Source organism: Geosmithia morbida (genome assembly GCF_012550715.1).
Source record: "Geosmithia morbida isolate 1262 chromosome Unknown scaffold_8, whole genome shotgun sequence".
Classification (NCBI taxonomy): domain Eukaryota; kingdom Fungi; phylum Ascomycota; class Sordariomycetes; order Hypocreales; family Bionectriaceae; genus Geosmithia; species Geosmithia morbida.
Window position 1 is genome coordinate 570263 of NW_023336195.1, and position 16854 is coordinate 587116.

At 52.6% G+C, this 16854-nt stretch overlaps 5 protein-coding genes across 5 annotated transcripts; 2 read left to right on the forward strand and 3 right to left on the reverse strand.

The window, feature by feature from the left end:
• Nucleotides 1-4585: 4585 nt before the first annotated feature.
• On the reverse strand, nt 4586-5461 carry GMORB2_7408 (THO complex subunit 5; the record flags this gene model as incomplete). Its single annotated transcript, XM_035469373.1, has 3 exons — nt 4586-4627; nt 4743-4986; nt 5064-5461. The coding sequence occupies 3 exons, from the start codon at nt 5459-5461 to the stop codon at nt 4586-4588; spliced, it is 684 nt and encodes a 227-aa protein (XP_035321068.1).
• A 397-nt stretch (nt 5462-5858) lies between these two features.
• On the reverse strand, nt 5859-7349 carry GMORB2_7409 (putative arabinose efflux permease, MFS family; the record flags this gene model as incomplete). The annotated part of the gene is made up of 2 exons (XM_035469374.1): nt 5859-6734; nt 6828-7349. 2 exons carry the CDS (start codon nt 7347-7349, stop codon nt 5859-5861), a joined length of 1398 nt encoding a protein of 465 aa, XP_035321069.1.
• A 2119-nt stretch (nt 7350-9468) lies between these two features.
• On the forward strand, nt 9469-10998 carry GMORB2_7410 (uncharacterized protein; the record flags this gene model as incomplete). Its single annotated transcript, XM_035469375.1, has 1 exon — nt 9469-10998. The coding sequence occupies one exon, from the start codon at nt 9469-9471 to the stop codon at nt 10996-10998; it is 1530 nt and encodes a 509-aa protein (XP_035321070.1).
• Nucleotides 10999-11609: 611 nt separating this feature from the next.
• GMORB2_7411 (uncharacterized protein) lies at nt 11610-13255 on the reverse strand (the record flags this gene model as incomplete). The annotated part of the gene is made up of 4 exons (XM_035469376.1): nt 11610-11733; nt 11796-12201; nt 12277-12604; nt 12686-13255. 4 exons carry the CDS (start codon nt 13253-13255, stop codon nt 11610-11612), a joined length of 1428 nt encoding a protein of 475 aa, XP_035321071.1.
• A 325-nt stretch (nt 13256-13580) lies between these two features.
• GMORB2_7412 (WLM domain) lies at nt 13581-15080 on the forward strand (the record flags this gene model as incomplete). Its single annotated transcript, XM_035469377.1, has 1 exon — nt 13581-15080. The coding sequence occupies one exon, from the start codon at nt 13581-13583 to the stop codon at nt 15078-15080; it is 1500 nt and encodes a 499-aa protein (XP_035321072.1).
• Nucleotides 15081-16854: the final 1774 nt, after the last annotated feature.

The following is a 16854-nucleotide window of genomic DNA, read 5'->3' on the forward strand; positions in this document are numbered from 1 at the left end:
GGAGGACGGATTGAGGTGAGTAGTCTGTACGAACCGTGGAGTCTAAGGCGGAAGGAAGGTATTAGGGAAGGAGGGAAACGTGGGGAACAGACAATGGGGGAGGCTAGAGAGCAAAAGGAGAGAAACGGTTGAAACCAATACGGGTAGAGAAGACACGAAGAGAGAGAGAGCTGGCACCGGCTGATGACCTTTCTAAGGTTAGCGTCAGATGATCCAGGGGAAAGGTGGACAAGGTCAGGGAAGGTGACGCATACCTGGATCACTCTTGGCATGAGTGACGACAGAGTTGCTTGAGGAGGCCACGCCCATGGCTGTTTCTTCCTGGGATTTGTTAGTATAACAAAGAAGGAGCACTACACACACACACACTTACACAGCATGCAGGCGCGATGCATTGATGGTTTATTGTCTTCTTCTCGGGCACTACTATCACCTATATATCTACCTTCTTGCCCCTTGTTTCTTCACTCTCTCCCTCTCTCTCTCATGTACGTGCATGTGTACGAGTATACGAATACTGACATGTAGGTGCGGGTGCCAGTGGTGGTGCTTTGGGTGCTGACACGTGCCAGGTGGGTGGGACGGTGGGTGACATAGTCGCAGTTACAAGATTTGCACCCAGTAGCAAATTAGGGTCCTGAAGTCTTGGCACTGCCTCCGAACCAGGGGGAGCTATCTATAGGCTGTACGAGGCTCTAGTACGAAATGTGGGCGAGTCTCTTTTCGCCTTCTTTCGCTTCCGCTACCGTAATCTGTATAGTCTGCTGAAAATATATGATATACTCACTGGCTTGGCAGATTCATTCGTACTAGAACATCTGGGTCGTCGTTGCGGACTTACTCGTCACTCCTCGTCAGGATAGTAACACTGATTGGTATTGTGATTCTGCCTGTATTACTGTACTGACTTACAACACTACTCTAGTCTTGCGTAGATGCCACTGCGGCGGTGCGAGCTGTGACGCTCCCACACTCTTATGACCAGCTGTGCCGCCCCCCCCTCCCCCACTCACTGCCAATGAAAGCTACGCGTCAATGGGTTGCCGCCCGTGAACTGCTCGCAGAGCTGTAACCGGCATCGTGCCTGTTGAACGGCACCCATAGGTGTGTATCGTGCGGCCTTGCTACGTTGTAGTGCGCTAGTCTGCCGTACCAGTATGTGCTATGGCTTTGCGGCGCACCGTGGCTAAGAAATAATTGGGCTCTCCCTCCTAGAGAGCATTTTTCTTATGCTTTCCACTCCATTATACTATCTCTTCATCAAGGATGATCAGAATGAATCGCTACGATGCTTCAATGTTATCTGCGGATGATAGTATAAGACAATCACGCCGCGCGCTATTGCCACTAATTATACCTCGTACGCGACGATTGACATGCCGGATCCTACCAGCTCGTGGTCACAGAGGCAGCGTTATCGTCATGAATGAGATGTATGGAATCGATGTGCATCATGCTGTGCCCCGGGCACCAAGGTCTAAATGGCATACGACGTATACGAATCTTGCCTCGGTGCGAAAGAGCGAGAGGGTGCGAGGCGGCGGCCCCCATTAACCGACAGGACGGGACCATCTCTCTGGCCTATTTGGCCGGCCAAAACGAAGAATAAAGGGGGGGTGGGTGAATGTCCCATGCTTAAGAGAGTATCTTGCGGATTAGTGTTCCTTTATGAAGAGAATCACTAGACCCTGTTTAATCCCAGGATGCCAAGAGCACCCCATAAGCTAAATAACAATACTTCGTTTGTATTTTATCTTTTTTCCCGCCTTTCTTTTCCGCGCCAAATCCCAAGTAGATCCGCACACGGACACTAAGCCATATCTGGAAGACTGTAGCGCTGCGCATCGCCTCCAGCGGTCTGGAGCCCTGTTGCTTGTGGTCCATCGTCATTAATCCAGTTTTGACCATCATGCCATGCCCATCCAAAGGTCTCAACCTCTAAGAGAGAGTCCAAGGATGGAACCCTGTCTTATCAGGCTGTCAGGCCATCTCATCATGCTGTCTGTTTCCTCGTCACTGCTCCTGCACGTCGCACACTCATGACCGTATCTGTTGGAAACAAGAATGATGAGCTTGAATAGAGTAGTTCTATGGAAAGCAACTAAGCGATAACACGCTCCTGTATGCAGAGCGTAATTAGGGGGTTTTGCCGCCCACTGCATCAGATAAAAAAAAAAGAATAAAGTCAGAGGTTACATGATAATATAACTCGACTCTTGGGCATAGAGTACGGATAGAAGTGCAGAGAACTCATACTCGACCCGACTCATGTGCATGATGCACAGCTGCCACTCATGCTTCCACATGCATATTCACTGGCCCAGAGCTCACCATATGTTGCCATGGCTAGTCGATCTCCCCCTCCCCCTCCTCCTCGGCGTCGGCGTCCCAATGCACAAGCTGCTGCACCAATACGTCATGTGCCGCACAGTGCGATTCTGGTCGCTGCAACTATATAATAGAAGCAACACCATCGTTCAGCTTCAATGATACCATCTGGTATGCTTGTAGACCAGACAACCTCTTCCCTCCCCCCACCGTCGTCCGGTGATAAGAGAGAGCGAGAGAGAGGGAACCAGAGGGATGAAGAAACGGAGAGAAACAGGTTAGTCTCCTTGAATGTAGCGTAATGACGAGCTTCATCGAGATCTCCATTTGCGGTAACTGTACGGCAATGACGTGCACAAAGCATTGTGTGTGAAACAGACCCTTGCCTGTACCACCTGCGCCGTTGTTAGTATACGGAGTATTACGATGTAATATGGGGAAGTATCATTCATGTATTGACCCCTTGTATACCCTCTGCAAAGTCCTTCCGTCGTGCGTAGGAAACTACGTGTTACGGATGGCTTTTATGCTTTCCAGTCCTACCTGTTTCGAAGTGCGTACGAGTAATACTACTAATACTAATACTTCTACTAGTATTATCCAATCCATCGTTAACCCTATCCTTTTGGCGGCTCTCTCTGTACATGTACCAGACGAGTAAGTGCCCTAATCTAATAATATATGTAGACGACGCAATCCAACCGAGGGAGAAGAAGGGCGAGGGGGGGGAGGGACAATATGTGTACGTTCGTATCGTTTCCATGTTGGCAGCCGCTCATAACTAGGACACTCCCAACAAGTCCAAAATGGTTCCCTCCCTGAGGGGCCTCCCGCAACGGTCCTTGTCATCTTCAATTTATCCATGCCGATATTCCCTACTGTCTATTGGTTCCCTCTCCGTAGATCCACCTGGGAAATGAAGAAGCTCTTGAGGGGGGGGGGGGGGGGGGTGTAGACACGGAGTCCTTAGCGTAACCGATGTTGGCGCTTTTGTTGTTTTTCTCCGTTCTTCTTCCATGTTGGTGGTCCGTTCACTTATTCACTTTACCTGGACGAGTATGAGTATTCCTACCATGATTCGGCAATGTTATAAATTATAATACATCGTAAGAGTACATCCATATGCAACATGCAACAGTCAGAGATTTCACGGGCTCGGTCATAGTATGGTCCCTCGTCCTCCGTATAACCGGCGATATGTCTGTGCGGCTGATTTAATCCTAGCTCGAGGTCATGCCCGTGCATGTCGTAAATTTGGGTTTCCTTCCTTTCTTCTAAATAATGTCCATAGTTCTTGAGAGTTGGCTATGAGTTGATGCTTATAATGATCTGACAAGGGTTGAGGCTTAATACCCGAGCCGCTGTAATGCAAAGACGAGTTCATATAGAGCAATATATTACGCCGTGCAGATATACATTAGGCTTGGCCAGGAATCGCCAGCTGCTTGAGCCGAGAGCTTGGGTTCATGCATCGCATGCACCACGCCACGTATTACGAGTACTCGTATGGAACTCGTAAACATGCCAGATGCTCATCATGAGGCATATTATTACTTCGTAGTGATATTATCTCAACAGCGACCACATAGTAAATGTGAGGCTCAGTATACTTGTAATTGCCGTTTGGATTCTTTGGGTTCTAAATATACGTCCTATGATCCTGTCTCTTCTGGGACTACGACGACTTCCTGACCTAGCGGATGGACGTCCTAGCTCCATCTCAACCAATTCGAGCTCCTTGACCCTATCCTTGAGGGCATTCCATATGATGGCGTTGAGGTACAAGCGGTCCTTTACCATGAGCCCTACTAGCTGCGTAGACGCCGACATGGGCAATCCCCCGGCGTTGGCAAAGGTCGATATGCTCAGTATGGCTGCCTCGAGCTACATCAACCCTCAGAGCTCTGTACGTACGTACGATCTAATCTAACTCTATCTGTGCGATGATGCGGCGAGTCACCTCGGTCGACATTGACTTGGTTCAGAGTCAGTCGGCGTTTTCATACACCGTGTCCGTATCTATGTGTCGTACGAGTGCGGGTCAGATCGAAGGGTATCGCGATTCCATAATGCTATCCTAAACACCTGTCCAAGTCCGCAATACGCCAAATATGTAGTGTGAGTGCAGAAGTGTACCAGAAAAGAGAAATGGTGGCCAAAAGATGTTCGAAATGTACAGCCCAAGGGAAAAGCCACATTTTAAAAATGTCAGTTTCCCCCAAAGCAAGAAGAAAAGGTAAAAGTGTTCGTTTGGCATCTAATGTTCCTTTTCAAAGAGTTTCTGGATCGGCTTCGCGGCCTGCAGTAACACATACATGTCAGTCAAGATCATACTGGGTAGTAGAAGGTGAATAAAGAACAAGAAAAAGCAAGAAAAAGCAAGGGTGTCATCGAAGAAGGGCGAAGAAACATACATCGATAAACTTCTCGAGGTCATTATCAAGATTAGCCAAATCGTCTTTGCGTCGCTTATTATCAGCAATAAGTTTGGACTTGCGCTTGAGCAGCTCCTGCCTCTGCTGCTCCAGCCCTTCCCTGTCGACGCGCTCGGCATCTATCCTCGCAAACATGAGGGTGTTCTCGTCATCGTCCGCATGTTCGGGGTACTTGGCCAGGAACTCGTCCTCCGGCATGAGAGGGAGCTGTTGATATTTGTGCCTATCGGAGTCCTCCGGTCAGCCCTGGCACTTAGCCATGATGGGGAAGATAAAGTGATGTGGTGAAGCAGAACATACTCGTATCCCTCGCACGCGGCAATCTCATCATGCAAATGCCGTTGCTCATAGTACAAGTTCTGAAGCTGCAAATGCAGCCTGTCAACCTCTTGTCTCGCCTCGGCGGTCTGGGCCTTTGTGTCGCGCGCCGCGAGCGTGACGTGACGGTGCACACCGCGAAGCTGGGCGATGCTGGCGAGGAAGAGGGCCTGCTGCTTGGCCACCTTGGCCTTTTGCTCCGGTGTGGGTGTGGGAGCAGCACCGGCAGCGCTATCCTCCGCTGTAGTCTCGCTGCTGCTGAGACTGCTCTCGACTGAATTTATTAGCTCGATGAGCTTGTTGGCTTGGTCGCGCGACTGGTTCGAGATTTGGACGGCTGCTACCAGCGTCGGGTCCGTGATGAGTTTGTCGATCGCCATTTTCCTCTTTGCGGTATCGCTTCGCTCAGACGGTGGTCAGGGATTTCCAACGGAGAGTTGTCGCGAGGAACGGGTTGGATGGTGAAGTGGGCTGGATGGAGGTTGGAAAGGTTGAAGTTGAGCCTGTGCCGTCATTGGGCTTACCCCCCCGGCCTTTTTGGTGGACACAAAGAAATGGTCGCTTGCAGTCACACCCGGTTTGTTAGTGCTACAGACTGAACAAAGAACAAAGACGAGTATCCCTTACAAACATAGTTCTCAACCAGAAATATGTGGATTCTTTATTTTTATGTTTTGTTCTATTTATTCCTTTGAAATAACTAAGCCCGTCTTGCTTGATTGCTACTTGACGTTTTGCTGCATCAGCTCTTTCCCTCTCTCTTTTTTGTCATCACTTTCACTCCTTTTGAAATCTCTGATATCTCTCCTCCCTCCAATGGGGTCCCCATTTCCTGACAATCAGGATGCACGGACTCGCAGACAGAACTAACAGGCCCATGAAGAGATACGTGTACCCATACCCCCACGCGTCGATGATGTACTGGACGACAGCGGTGCCCACGGCGCTCAGCGTTGCCCTAGTAAGGTTGAAAGTCGATGACACGCGTCCGGGGTTCATGGGGTAAAGGTCAACGAGCAGTGTGGATAGAATGCCAACGGGTCCACTGACCCCCATGCCGGCAAAGAAGAGCACGACGAGCGGCGCGGCAAGGCTAGTCCCCGCCGTGACGACCCATCCCCAAGGGATGATTGTGGTCATGGCCAGCACCAGCCACGGCCACATGACGTCAAGCCTGGCCTTCTCGATGGGGAACTGGCGGAGGTCGTCGCCCTTCTTGCGATCGGGAGACATGCCCACGGACCGGGCGATGCGGGCGTAGTTCCAGTCCAGCAGCTTCCCTGTCGTGATGGCGCCCAGCACGGCGCCCACAGCGAACGGCATGTAGCACAGTCCTACCTCCAGGTCGTTGAAGTGGTACTCGCGGCGCATCACGTCCTCCAGCGGGATCAGGATGGCAAAGTTGGCCATGACAAAGAGAGCCATGAAGAGCATCAGTGCGCCGACGTCCTTTTCAAACACGATGCATACCGCAGCCCATACATTGGGTACGGGAATCTTGAACTTATTTGGCGCTGATGGAGCATGGCTAGCCCTGTTAGTCTCTGCATCTAAGATTCCTCTCCCGCCATACGGTCTTAGCTGAGACGACGTCAGCGAAGAGTTGAGCTTGGGCGGTGGAATCGATCCGTTGCCCACGACGTTTTGCGCCGTCTGGACAGTTGAAGTTAGTTGGACATGTTAGGGGGAAAAAAAAAAGGGGGGGGGGGGGGCGAGGTTTCATTCTTGTCAGTAAGAGGAACATACCTCGGGTACGAATGGCATATAGATGACGACAAACACAGCTGTGGCAATTACGAGGAACCAGAAGACGGACCGCCACCCAAAATACTGCGTCAATACGCCCCCGAGGATGGGCGCTATGGCCGGGGCAAACTGTATGGTCCCCTGGACGATGGAGATGTAACCGCCCCTCTCGGCGCTGGTGGCCAGATCGCTGACGATGGCGCTGCCGATGGCGACGGTGGCGCTGCTCCCGGTGCTCTGCAGGGCACGCAGGACCATTAAGGCAGGGTAGCTGTTCTGGAGGGCCAGTCCGATGTTGGCGGCCGTGTAGATGGTGAAAGTTATCATGTAGACTGGGCGGCGGCCAATCTGGTCGCTCAGGTCGGCGAAGAACAATGGCGAGATGGCCTGCATGATTTGGTATACCGTCACGGTAAAGTTGATCTCGCTGATTGAGCGGTGGTACGATGCCGCGATGGGCGTCAGCGCAGGCAGATATATAAAGGACGATATGGGTGAGAAAAGTGTAGCGAAGATGGTCATGGCTATCACGAATCTCTTCATCCGGGGGGAGAAGATCGAGTGCAGTGGCCGCCCACTTTCGACGGCCAGGACGGTATTCTCGCCATTAGCGGGATTTGGAGTTGTCTGGGGATGATGATAGTGTTGTTGGTGTTGTTGATGGCTCGTCTTTTCCTCTGGCGTTTCTGAGGGCGGCGGAGGCGCTTCTGGTGATAGTGCGGATGTAGTCATGGCTAGCGTTCTCATAAGACAACATCAACACGATTCGAGACGAGTGTTCATGAAAACGCTCTGGTGTTTACTGCAGACAATGCTCTCTATCGGCAAAAAAAAAGGAAAGCTTTCAAGATATTTGGAGTACATGCATGGTCATCACAGAGCAGGCGGACCCAGCGCCGATTCGGCACCGACAGCGTTGAATATACACATCGCCCTATATCGCAGACGAAACTGAACCGACTAAGTCGATTGAAACAATACGATTGGAGAATAGGTACGATGTGCCTTTTGTAGGTGAAGTACGGTTCTTGGCCCTATCTGTCGCGCATTTGTTCTCATATTAGTTGACATGTTTGACAGCATGAATCATACACTACATGTTAGTATCATTGAAAGTTGAATAGGAACAGCGGCGTTCAATCTCAGGACCCGTGCCGGTACGAATCAACGACAGAAAACCATCCGTACCATGTGATTCTCTGCTATTCAGACTTGACAAGATTCATATCAAGATGAAAATGAAATATCGACATCAAAGCGGTCACGTGCATTCTTTTTGGAAGAAGAAAACGGATGGGGACGCCACGCCACTACACACGCCCGGGCAGAATAACAAGTACCGGTAGCGCATCGCGTTTCATGCCGGCCAATGAAACTCACACTTTGAGTAACGGCAGCATCAGTCAAGTGTTCCGCTCATGAAGTCATCACTGCAGAAAGCGCGAGAAAGGACCACGTTCAACAGTGGTTCTCTAAAGATATCAGCGATTTGTTGGGGCAAGGGCGAAGATCGGAGAAGGACAAAGCCAATGGAATCAAGCTTCTTGGGGAAGGTACCCGGCAGTTATGAACCGATGCCTGCTGTTTTGGTGGGTAGAGGGGCACTCCTTCCTTAAGTTCACGTCTACTCCGTATCCCACCTCCGTTTATCGGGCGGGCACCTGCCACCCTTGCCACCCGCTAACAAGCGGTAATACAGTAATAATGTATATCCCGGTGGAAGACAGTTGCGAGTGGCGTTCTTGTCATTGTTAAAATAAAATAAAAAACATCTACACATCCACATATTACTCTGAGTCCCCAGCTTTGTCGACTTTCATTTCAACTCCATCATCACCAGGCGTACTTCCGCCGTAAATCAGACGATAGACAAAGACTCCTCTGATTCCTGAAACCCGAGGTGATAGTACGACGCTTACGTCCGCAGCGCTTGCAGCCCGACAACAGCAGCGACAACAGCGACATCAGCCCCCCCGCTACCTGAACCTAGTCTGCTGCTGCAAATTTCCTCAGGCTTGAGCTAATAATGTAAGCGAGGCCGCGCAACAAACTACGCCATTGGCTGCAAGCCAAAGGAATACATAACTGGTGTCCTGTACGGCTGCAATAAACCCCCGAGACAACAAGACGGCACACCCTTTTTTTTCTGAGCCGCCAAGAAGTAAATCTCCGCAAGTGTTCCGTTCAGTCCGACACAATTCACAAACAAACCACGCACACATACTACATTACATCCCTTGTGATATTTCTTTTCCTCTCAAAAAACTATTTCCGACCACGACCAATATTAACGCCCCTGCCACTGGTTCAACGTCTACAAGTGCACGGTCGATACTGCGGTCCTCCTGCCCCTCTGATCGCCAATCTCTGGCTATCGCACTAGACCGTCGTCCCTACTGCGTCTTTATCAGACATGCCGCAGAGTACAACGGACGCTCTGCAGCACGTTTGAACCGTCGACCACAGCACCGGCCAATTGGCTCTCACTGTCCCCGCGCGTGCCTCCCAGATTGACAACGGCTGGGCGACCATCCCAAGGCCAAAAAGATTCTCGTATCAGTTGCTACGCCTTTTTTTTTTTTGCGACAGATACCTCGTGTACAGCCCTTCCATTCCCTTACCCCGGTACCCCTCACAAATCATGAGCGACGTCGCGACTGTCCTCACTTCGACCTGTGCTGACAGTGTCCACGATGATGAGGCTGTTGCATCCTCGTCCGGTTCTGATCTGAGATTCGGTACCCAACCCTTGCGAAAGCGACGACACTCATTCTACATACCCAGACGCAAGCATACTGTCGGATACACCATGGACAGTGACGAGGGCATTCTTCTTAAAGTTGACCTCTTCCTCTCTGAGCTAGAGCGCCGTCTCCAGTTCATAGAAAACTACGGCGAGTTTAGCAAGGACTCGAGTTTTTCTCGCGCATACATCACACTCCAAGCCGTCCGCACGCGATGTTCCGAAGCCTCCGAAGAGGTCATCGGCGAGGGCCGCCGACGCTTGCATGTCATGGTTGAGACGCTCGAGGCCCGCTACCACGAGACACTTGAAGCCACCGGTACTCTCAACGAGAAGGCGCACATCGCCATCGACATCCTCGAAGGTATGCTCAGTGACTTTGAGCACCGCGTCTACAAATTTCGCGAACGTGGGCTGGCCAACGCTGCCAACGCCGCAGGCGTGTTTGTCGACGAAGGCCGACGCATGGCCAATGAGGGTATTGAGAGAGCCAGAGGCGTTGTGGATGGCGGTATCGAGGTTGCCCGTCGAGCTGCCTACACGCTTGAGGAGCATATTCAGCTGGCTATTGTGCAGGCCAGGGAGACTGGCCTGCTGGTGTACGAAGACCTGCCGACGCCATGGCGGAACAACCCCCACATCAGGCGGGGCTATCGGTTCAACGAATCCAAGATTGAGTGCATCCGGTCCATGTTCAACCTGTCCAACGAGTTCTTCAACATCTGGTCCCACGCCCTGGGGCTCGTCCTGGTCTTAGCTGTGGCCCTGTACTTTTACCCGAGCAGCCCAAACTTTTCTCTCAGCACTAAAAGCGACGTGCTTGTGGCGGGCGTCTTCTTTGTCATGGCTTGTCTGACGCTCGTGTGCTCGACCATCTGGCACACGATGAATGCCGTGGCCGATATCAACGCTATGTCCATGTTTGCGTGCGTCGACTACACGGGCATCTCGCTCTTGATCGCGGCGTCTATCATGACAACCGAGTACACAGCCTTCTACTGTGACCCCATGAGCCGCTGGATGTACATGGGTCTGTCGGCCGTACTCGGCATCGGTGGCGTGGTTTTGCCGTGGCACCCGCGCTTTAATGGTTCCGATATGGCGTGGCTCCGCGTTGCCTTCTATGTAGGCCTCGCCCTGACGGGTTTCATGCCCATCTTGCAATTGTACGTGACACATGGGCCGGAATTCGTCTACGACTTTTACTCGCCCATCTCCAAGTCGATAATGGTCTATCTCACCGGTGCCATCGTCTACGCCAGCAAGGTCCCCGAGAGATGGTGCCCCGGCTGGTTTGACTACATTGGAGGCAGCCACAACCTCTGGCACGCGGCTGTACTAGGAGGCATTCTCTTCCACTACACAGCCATGCAGGAATTCTTTGCCAATGCCTTCCACCGTGCCGAGAGCGGCTGCCCGACGTACTGATTCAGTCTAGAGGGGATAAGATAAGCGATGCTTTCTTGACGAGACACATATATACGGAACGATGGAGGACCACATAACACCTCCGATACATAAAACGAGTAAACGCATCACAGGAAGACGATCGGATTTGGGGAGAGTAAATGGGCAATGCATATTATAGAATTACTCGTCGGCATATACAGCATTCTTATTTTTTTTTGTTTATTCTTTGAGAGCAGCATTAGCGTTTGGGATCTTTTCTTTTTTCTCTATTTCTTATCTCTACTTTCACTTCGATTCTTCGTCTCTCATCAAGAATCATTTAAGTTGCCGGTGGGCAATCATACACTTACTAGAAAGGAAATCAGTATATACGTTATTTATATTTTGTTACTAATTTTGCCCATTCAGCACACTTGGCAGAAAGAAAGTACTGACGTAACTACTGGATAGAGATAAGTAAATCATCGTGTTGTTGATCTTTGCGATTCATCATAAGTGCATTCCTTTCTCTTTATTCCATTATGACCATGACCTCGTTGATACCCAATCCTCCCTTTTTCTCATTACTGCGTAAAGACACGTTGATGCGTTGCGGAGACACACAAAAAAGACAAAAGACATAAGAGATATCATAGAGCGTGGTTGACAATCTCGGCGTAAATTTCATCGGGGATCTTCTTAATGATGCCAATGGTGACACTCTTAACAAGGTTGGCATTGAGCTGAGGGAAAGACCGGAGGACTTTGTTTGGGCTGTAAGGAGGGGTCAGCTACGTGATCAGTGCAAAGAGAGGGATGCGTGTATCGTGATATACCTTGGCGACTCCAGGATCTGCGATCGCATGATGGTAAGCTGGGCAACGATGCACACGATATTCAGATGCGGCCCATAGGCGAACAGGAAGTCCCAGAGCTGCAGCACCTCTGGCAAGGGAGGCGTGCAGGCGCAGAGGGTGAGGACGGACGGGAAGGCGTAGATCTCGGCGGACAGGCCCTTGGCGGTGAGGTACATTGCTAGCTTCGGGTCGACAATGGCGAGGACCTTGTCAACAAGGCTGAGCCCCCTGTGCACGCCGTCCATGGCACCGCGGATGTACCCGGGGCACTCGCGGGTGAGGAGGGTGTGGAATGACACGAAGGCCTCGGCCTCGCTGCGGGCGGCGTACAGGAAAGGTGCTGCCAGAACGTTCATGCCCTGGACGTAGACACCCTGTTCTAGCTCTGCATGAGGGTCAGTATATCACATATGATGATGGTAGTAGAAAGAGAGCGCGGGAAGGGGGGAGGATCAGCTACTCTGGGAACTCTCAGATGCGTTGCTGGCAAGACTGAGACGCGACATGGACGGTCTGCTGCTCTCCGGGTGTATGGGTCGCGGGAAGGCGAGCCGGTCCTCCTCCCTGGCGTCGTGGAGCTTCCAAGCTGCAGCGTTGAGGAGGCGGATGAGGCTGGCCTCGCTGACGCGTCTGCGGAATAGAGGGTCGGTGGTTAGGGTACGGAAGGTGTCGTTGCGGATCTTCGAGTAGACTGGTGAGGCGCCGCGGTGGACGAGGGAGAGGTAATCATCCGTCGACAGGATGGGGGCGTCGAGGAGGATGAGCCAGACGTAGATTCTCGTGGTGGACTGTTTCAAAGTAAAAGATTAGTAGGCATAGTGAGGGGGGGGAGGGCTACGAAGAGAGAGGGAGGGAGGAAGAGAACCAACCATGCCATCTTCTGCACTCTTGACTCCCTCGTCGATAACCTTCCACCTCGCACTCTCCAAAGCACCAATGTAGTCCCCATCCGCGGGCCCGTCGCGTATGATATGTGCAAGGGGTAGATGTCCATGCGAGAAGACGGGTTTTGTCAGTCCCGTCCGTTTCGCAGTCCTCGGTGGCGCAGCCAGAGAGTTCATGCTCATCTGGTGCATGAGCGGAGGCGTGGCATCGCTGTTGGCACGCGTCCGCTGACGACTAGTACCTGCGCCGACAGTGCGGGTTGGTGAGCCACCACCAGCGCCTCCTCCGGGACCGGCATTTCTCTGTTGGCTCTGATGCTGCTGCTGTTGCTGCTGCTGGAGCCTCTGCTGAGAGATGAGCGACGACCCTGCGCCTGGTGAGACGCCTATGGCTGCGGCCGCGGCTGCGGAGGCGCGATGGGCGGCGCCGAGGGCGTGGGCGGATTGGAGGCGACGGAGGGCGCGGTGGGTGCGTGGTGATGGAGGCGGTTGAAGCTCTGTGTAGAGGGATTGGGGGACCGACGACACCGGCTGTTCTCGTATTGGACTCCCCATTGCGATCTGACACGTTTTTTGTTTAGATGACGACTGGGAAGGAAGAGGTTATGTGCATGTGTGTGTGTGTGTGTGTGTGTGTGTGTGTGTGTTGGGATCTCTCGTTTGACCTAATTTGGTGGGGGTGGAGAAGCTAGACAGCGGGCCACCGCACATGCTATCGTATCGGTACGTCACATTTCACGGTACAGTCACGACTAGTATCAGTGTCGAACAAATTCATCACTATCACTATCACCAGTCCCTTGTTAGATAATTCATCGGAACCATCATAATAATAACGACAACAACAACAAAAGAAAGAAAGTGCAAGACAAAAGAGGCCATGCCTCTGGGAATCACACGCCTCAATGCGCGCAAGACGCAGCCAAACCCACACATCAACTTCATCAAGCCTCTCGCCGGCCCAGACTCGCAAACATCCCAAGACTTCCTGGAGCGCATAGCAGCGCAATGTCTCCCCGTGATGCGTTCTCACCACCTCTATGTCATGTCTCTGGAGGAGTTTCCCACGAACCGGGAATTCGTCGGCCGCAACTTCAACGCGGGGGAGGTGATCCAGCTTGTGCTGAAGGCCCCCGGCGGACGGTGGCTGCCCCTGCAGTACGTCCAGATGGTCATGATGCATGAGCTGGCGCACTGCAAGCAGATGAACCACTCCCGCGCCTTTTGGGCCGTGCGCAACGGGTACGCAGAAGATATGCGCGGCCTGTGGGCTCGTGGCTACACCGGCGACGGCATTTGGGGCAGGGGGGCCGCGCTGTCCACCGGCCGGTGGGAGAGGGACACTGTCGTCGACGGTGACGCGCTGCCAGAGCATCTGTGCGGCGGGACGTACCGGTCCCGCGGGAGGAAGAGGAAGTCCAGGCCTACGCTTAGCTACCAGGAGCGCAAGACGAGACGCATACAAAATAAGTTCGGGACCAACGGCGTGCCCCTGGGCGCAGACGACCAGGCCAAGTTGAAGCTCGAGAAGGGGAAGAAGGTGCAGGGGAAGCCGCGCGTTGCCGGGAGCGCAAGGGGGAGGGAACTACGCGCCGCAGCGGCGATGGCTCGTTTCGGTCAGCAGCAGAAGGAGGAGGAGGTCACGGTCAAGGACGAGGACGACTGCAGCAGTGATGGTGAGAGTGACTACGACGAGGGTGATGACGACCTGGTTGATTCCAAGGACGCCGTTGACTTCAATGGGGACCGCCTCGTCGATGCAGAGGGCAGGTCCATGATCAAGGTCTCCGAGGACGAGGAGGCGCACGATGACCCCGAGGCCAGGGATGAGCTGGAGGAGCTGCAGGGCGTTTTCACGGGCATCAAACGTGAGCCGCGGCAGGATTCGGATTCAGAGGTGGAGATTTATTCGATACCGCCCACCGAGGTCAGGATCAGTCCGGAGGAGCATCGGCAGGAAGAGAAGCATCGTCCTATCATCACAAGTCCGGCCCTTCCTCCGCCAAAACAAGCACCACCCACCAGCAGGAGTGGAGACGACAGGAGCAAAGGCAGAGGCAAAGGGGCGGCGGCAAGAGGGGCTGCGGAACAAGCGGATACGCCGGATCACGCGACCAAGGACAAGAACAGCAGCAGTAGCAGCGACGGTGACAACAAAGCATGTCCCCTCTGCTCGTATGCCAACGCGTTCGCCGCTACCACCTGCAGCATGTGTGCCAATGTGGTGGACGCCACCGCCGCGCGGAACGGTTGGCGGTGCTCTCGTCCGTCATGCAGAGATGCGGGATACGTTAATTCCAGAGACTGTGGTGTGTGTGGACTATGCGGGCGGAGGTCTGATGCTGCTGCTGGAGGGGCGGAGCGCAAGAAAGGTGCATGAGAGATGCCGCGTACACGAATGCGTGTGTATGTCTACAGGCGTACATACATGATATACATGTCCCCACCAGACCCTTGTTCCTGCACTGCTCTTCCATCCTCTCTTAGTCTATATAATTGTAATTCTCATCACGATGATGGCTGCAATGTGTCACATTGCGGGGGCGAGAAAGTGTGTGTGTGCATGGAGAGGTAGGAGCACCAGCGCACGAGAGGATAGGAAGGGCCGGAAAGGTCCTTTCGATATCAGGCGGACAGCCATGAAGTCGGGAGATTTGCAGAGCAGTCATATCTTGACAGACAGATAGTGAAGAGAAATATTAACTGGTGAGGGGGTAAGAGCGAATCCCAGCATTGTGGAATTGAGAGACTCGTTTGCATTTCTCAGCTTGATTAAGGTTGAACGTTGAACTGTCGCAAGCCCCGAGCTTCAGTGTCCGGGCCTTACAGAAGTAGTTGGACTTGGGAGGAGAGATGGATGAGAGAGGGGGGACACACTACGGCGTTGCATTCCGAGGACATGAAGCCGTCATTGATGGAGGTGGTGATGATGATGGTGCCCAGGACGACCCAGCACATACACCATGGACAAGGATGGTGGGATGTACGGTCAACCAGACTCGTAAGTAATGAAGTACATAGATAGACAGAGGAAAGGGTACAGAAGCATTACCCCGCAACGGTGATACGTAGCCGCACACAATGACTGGTCCCGAGTCCGGCTCAAGCTATAGTATTCGAGCGATTGCCATTGGCAGGGGAAGTGTGCCGATCTGGGGGAAAGTTGGTGTGGTGGAGTCCTTTGGCTCTTGGGAGGGTCGCATCTCGCAGGATGTGATATGCATGTGGTGGGCAGCGAGCTTGGCCCTTGGCCCTTGCCTCGGTGATGGTTTGTTCTCTCGTGGCGGTTTCGCGGTCGTACGAGTGGTCGTACGAGTGATCGTACTAAGGAGGCCTCTTTTTTTCCCCGGCTTCTCATCTGTCTATCCTTTATATAGAGAAGGAAAATGCGTATGTATTTGTCGCCCTGAGACTGATTTGCCGTGCGTGATATGTCACATGAGAGTTTGGGGCGACTCGTGCAAACTGCGGAGTACTCCGTACATACAGGTGAGTATTATAGAGAGAGAAACGGAGCAGCAGCAATAATATTACTTTCACAGACCAGCTGCCTGAGGATTCCCATCCTTGAAAACTGTCTGCCTGAGGAAGCTCTGACGTCTTGTGGGGGGCTGCTCCCTGTCTCCTCCCGTTCGTACCACGCAGTTCCTTCCCTGTGCGGCGCAGCCCGTGGATTCCAGTGGCACTCATTGACACTAAAAATGGTAGGTCCCTGGGAGGTCCCTTCACTTATAAATCCCTTCCCCGCCCGTACTCCATAATACTGCTACGTCGTTCTCGTACGAGTACTTGCTCCGTACGAGCTGCAGCTCGCGGTATTACGCTGTACGTTCTCACCACTATAGGGTGTTGATGGTCTCTGCAAACACTATACTCGTATGTACTGAGAGTGATAGTGCTCGAGTCGTAGCAGTATGAGTAGTAGCTAATATACTATGACAACACTAAAATACTAGCAGAATAACAAGCAGTTTTACTAGAGAACTCGGTACCCTACCAAAACTAAACATATTCTGCTCTGTAAGTACATCCGCATCGCCTCATACATCCATGATCCATCCCAGTCAGTCCCTACATCACACCACGCCACCCCAGACCTCCCCATCTCGCCCCCGCTCTCCGCTCTTATTAGTCTTACCTAGTAGCTCTTTCTG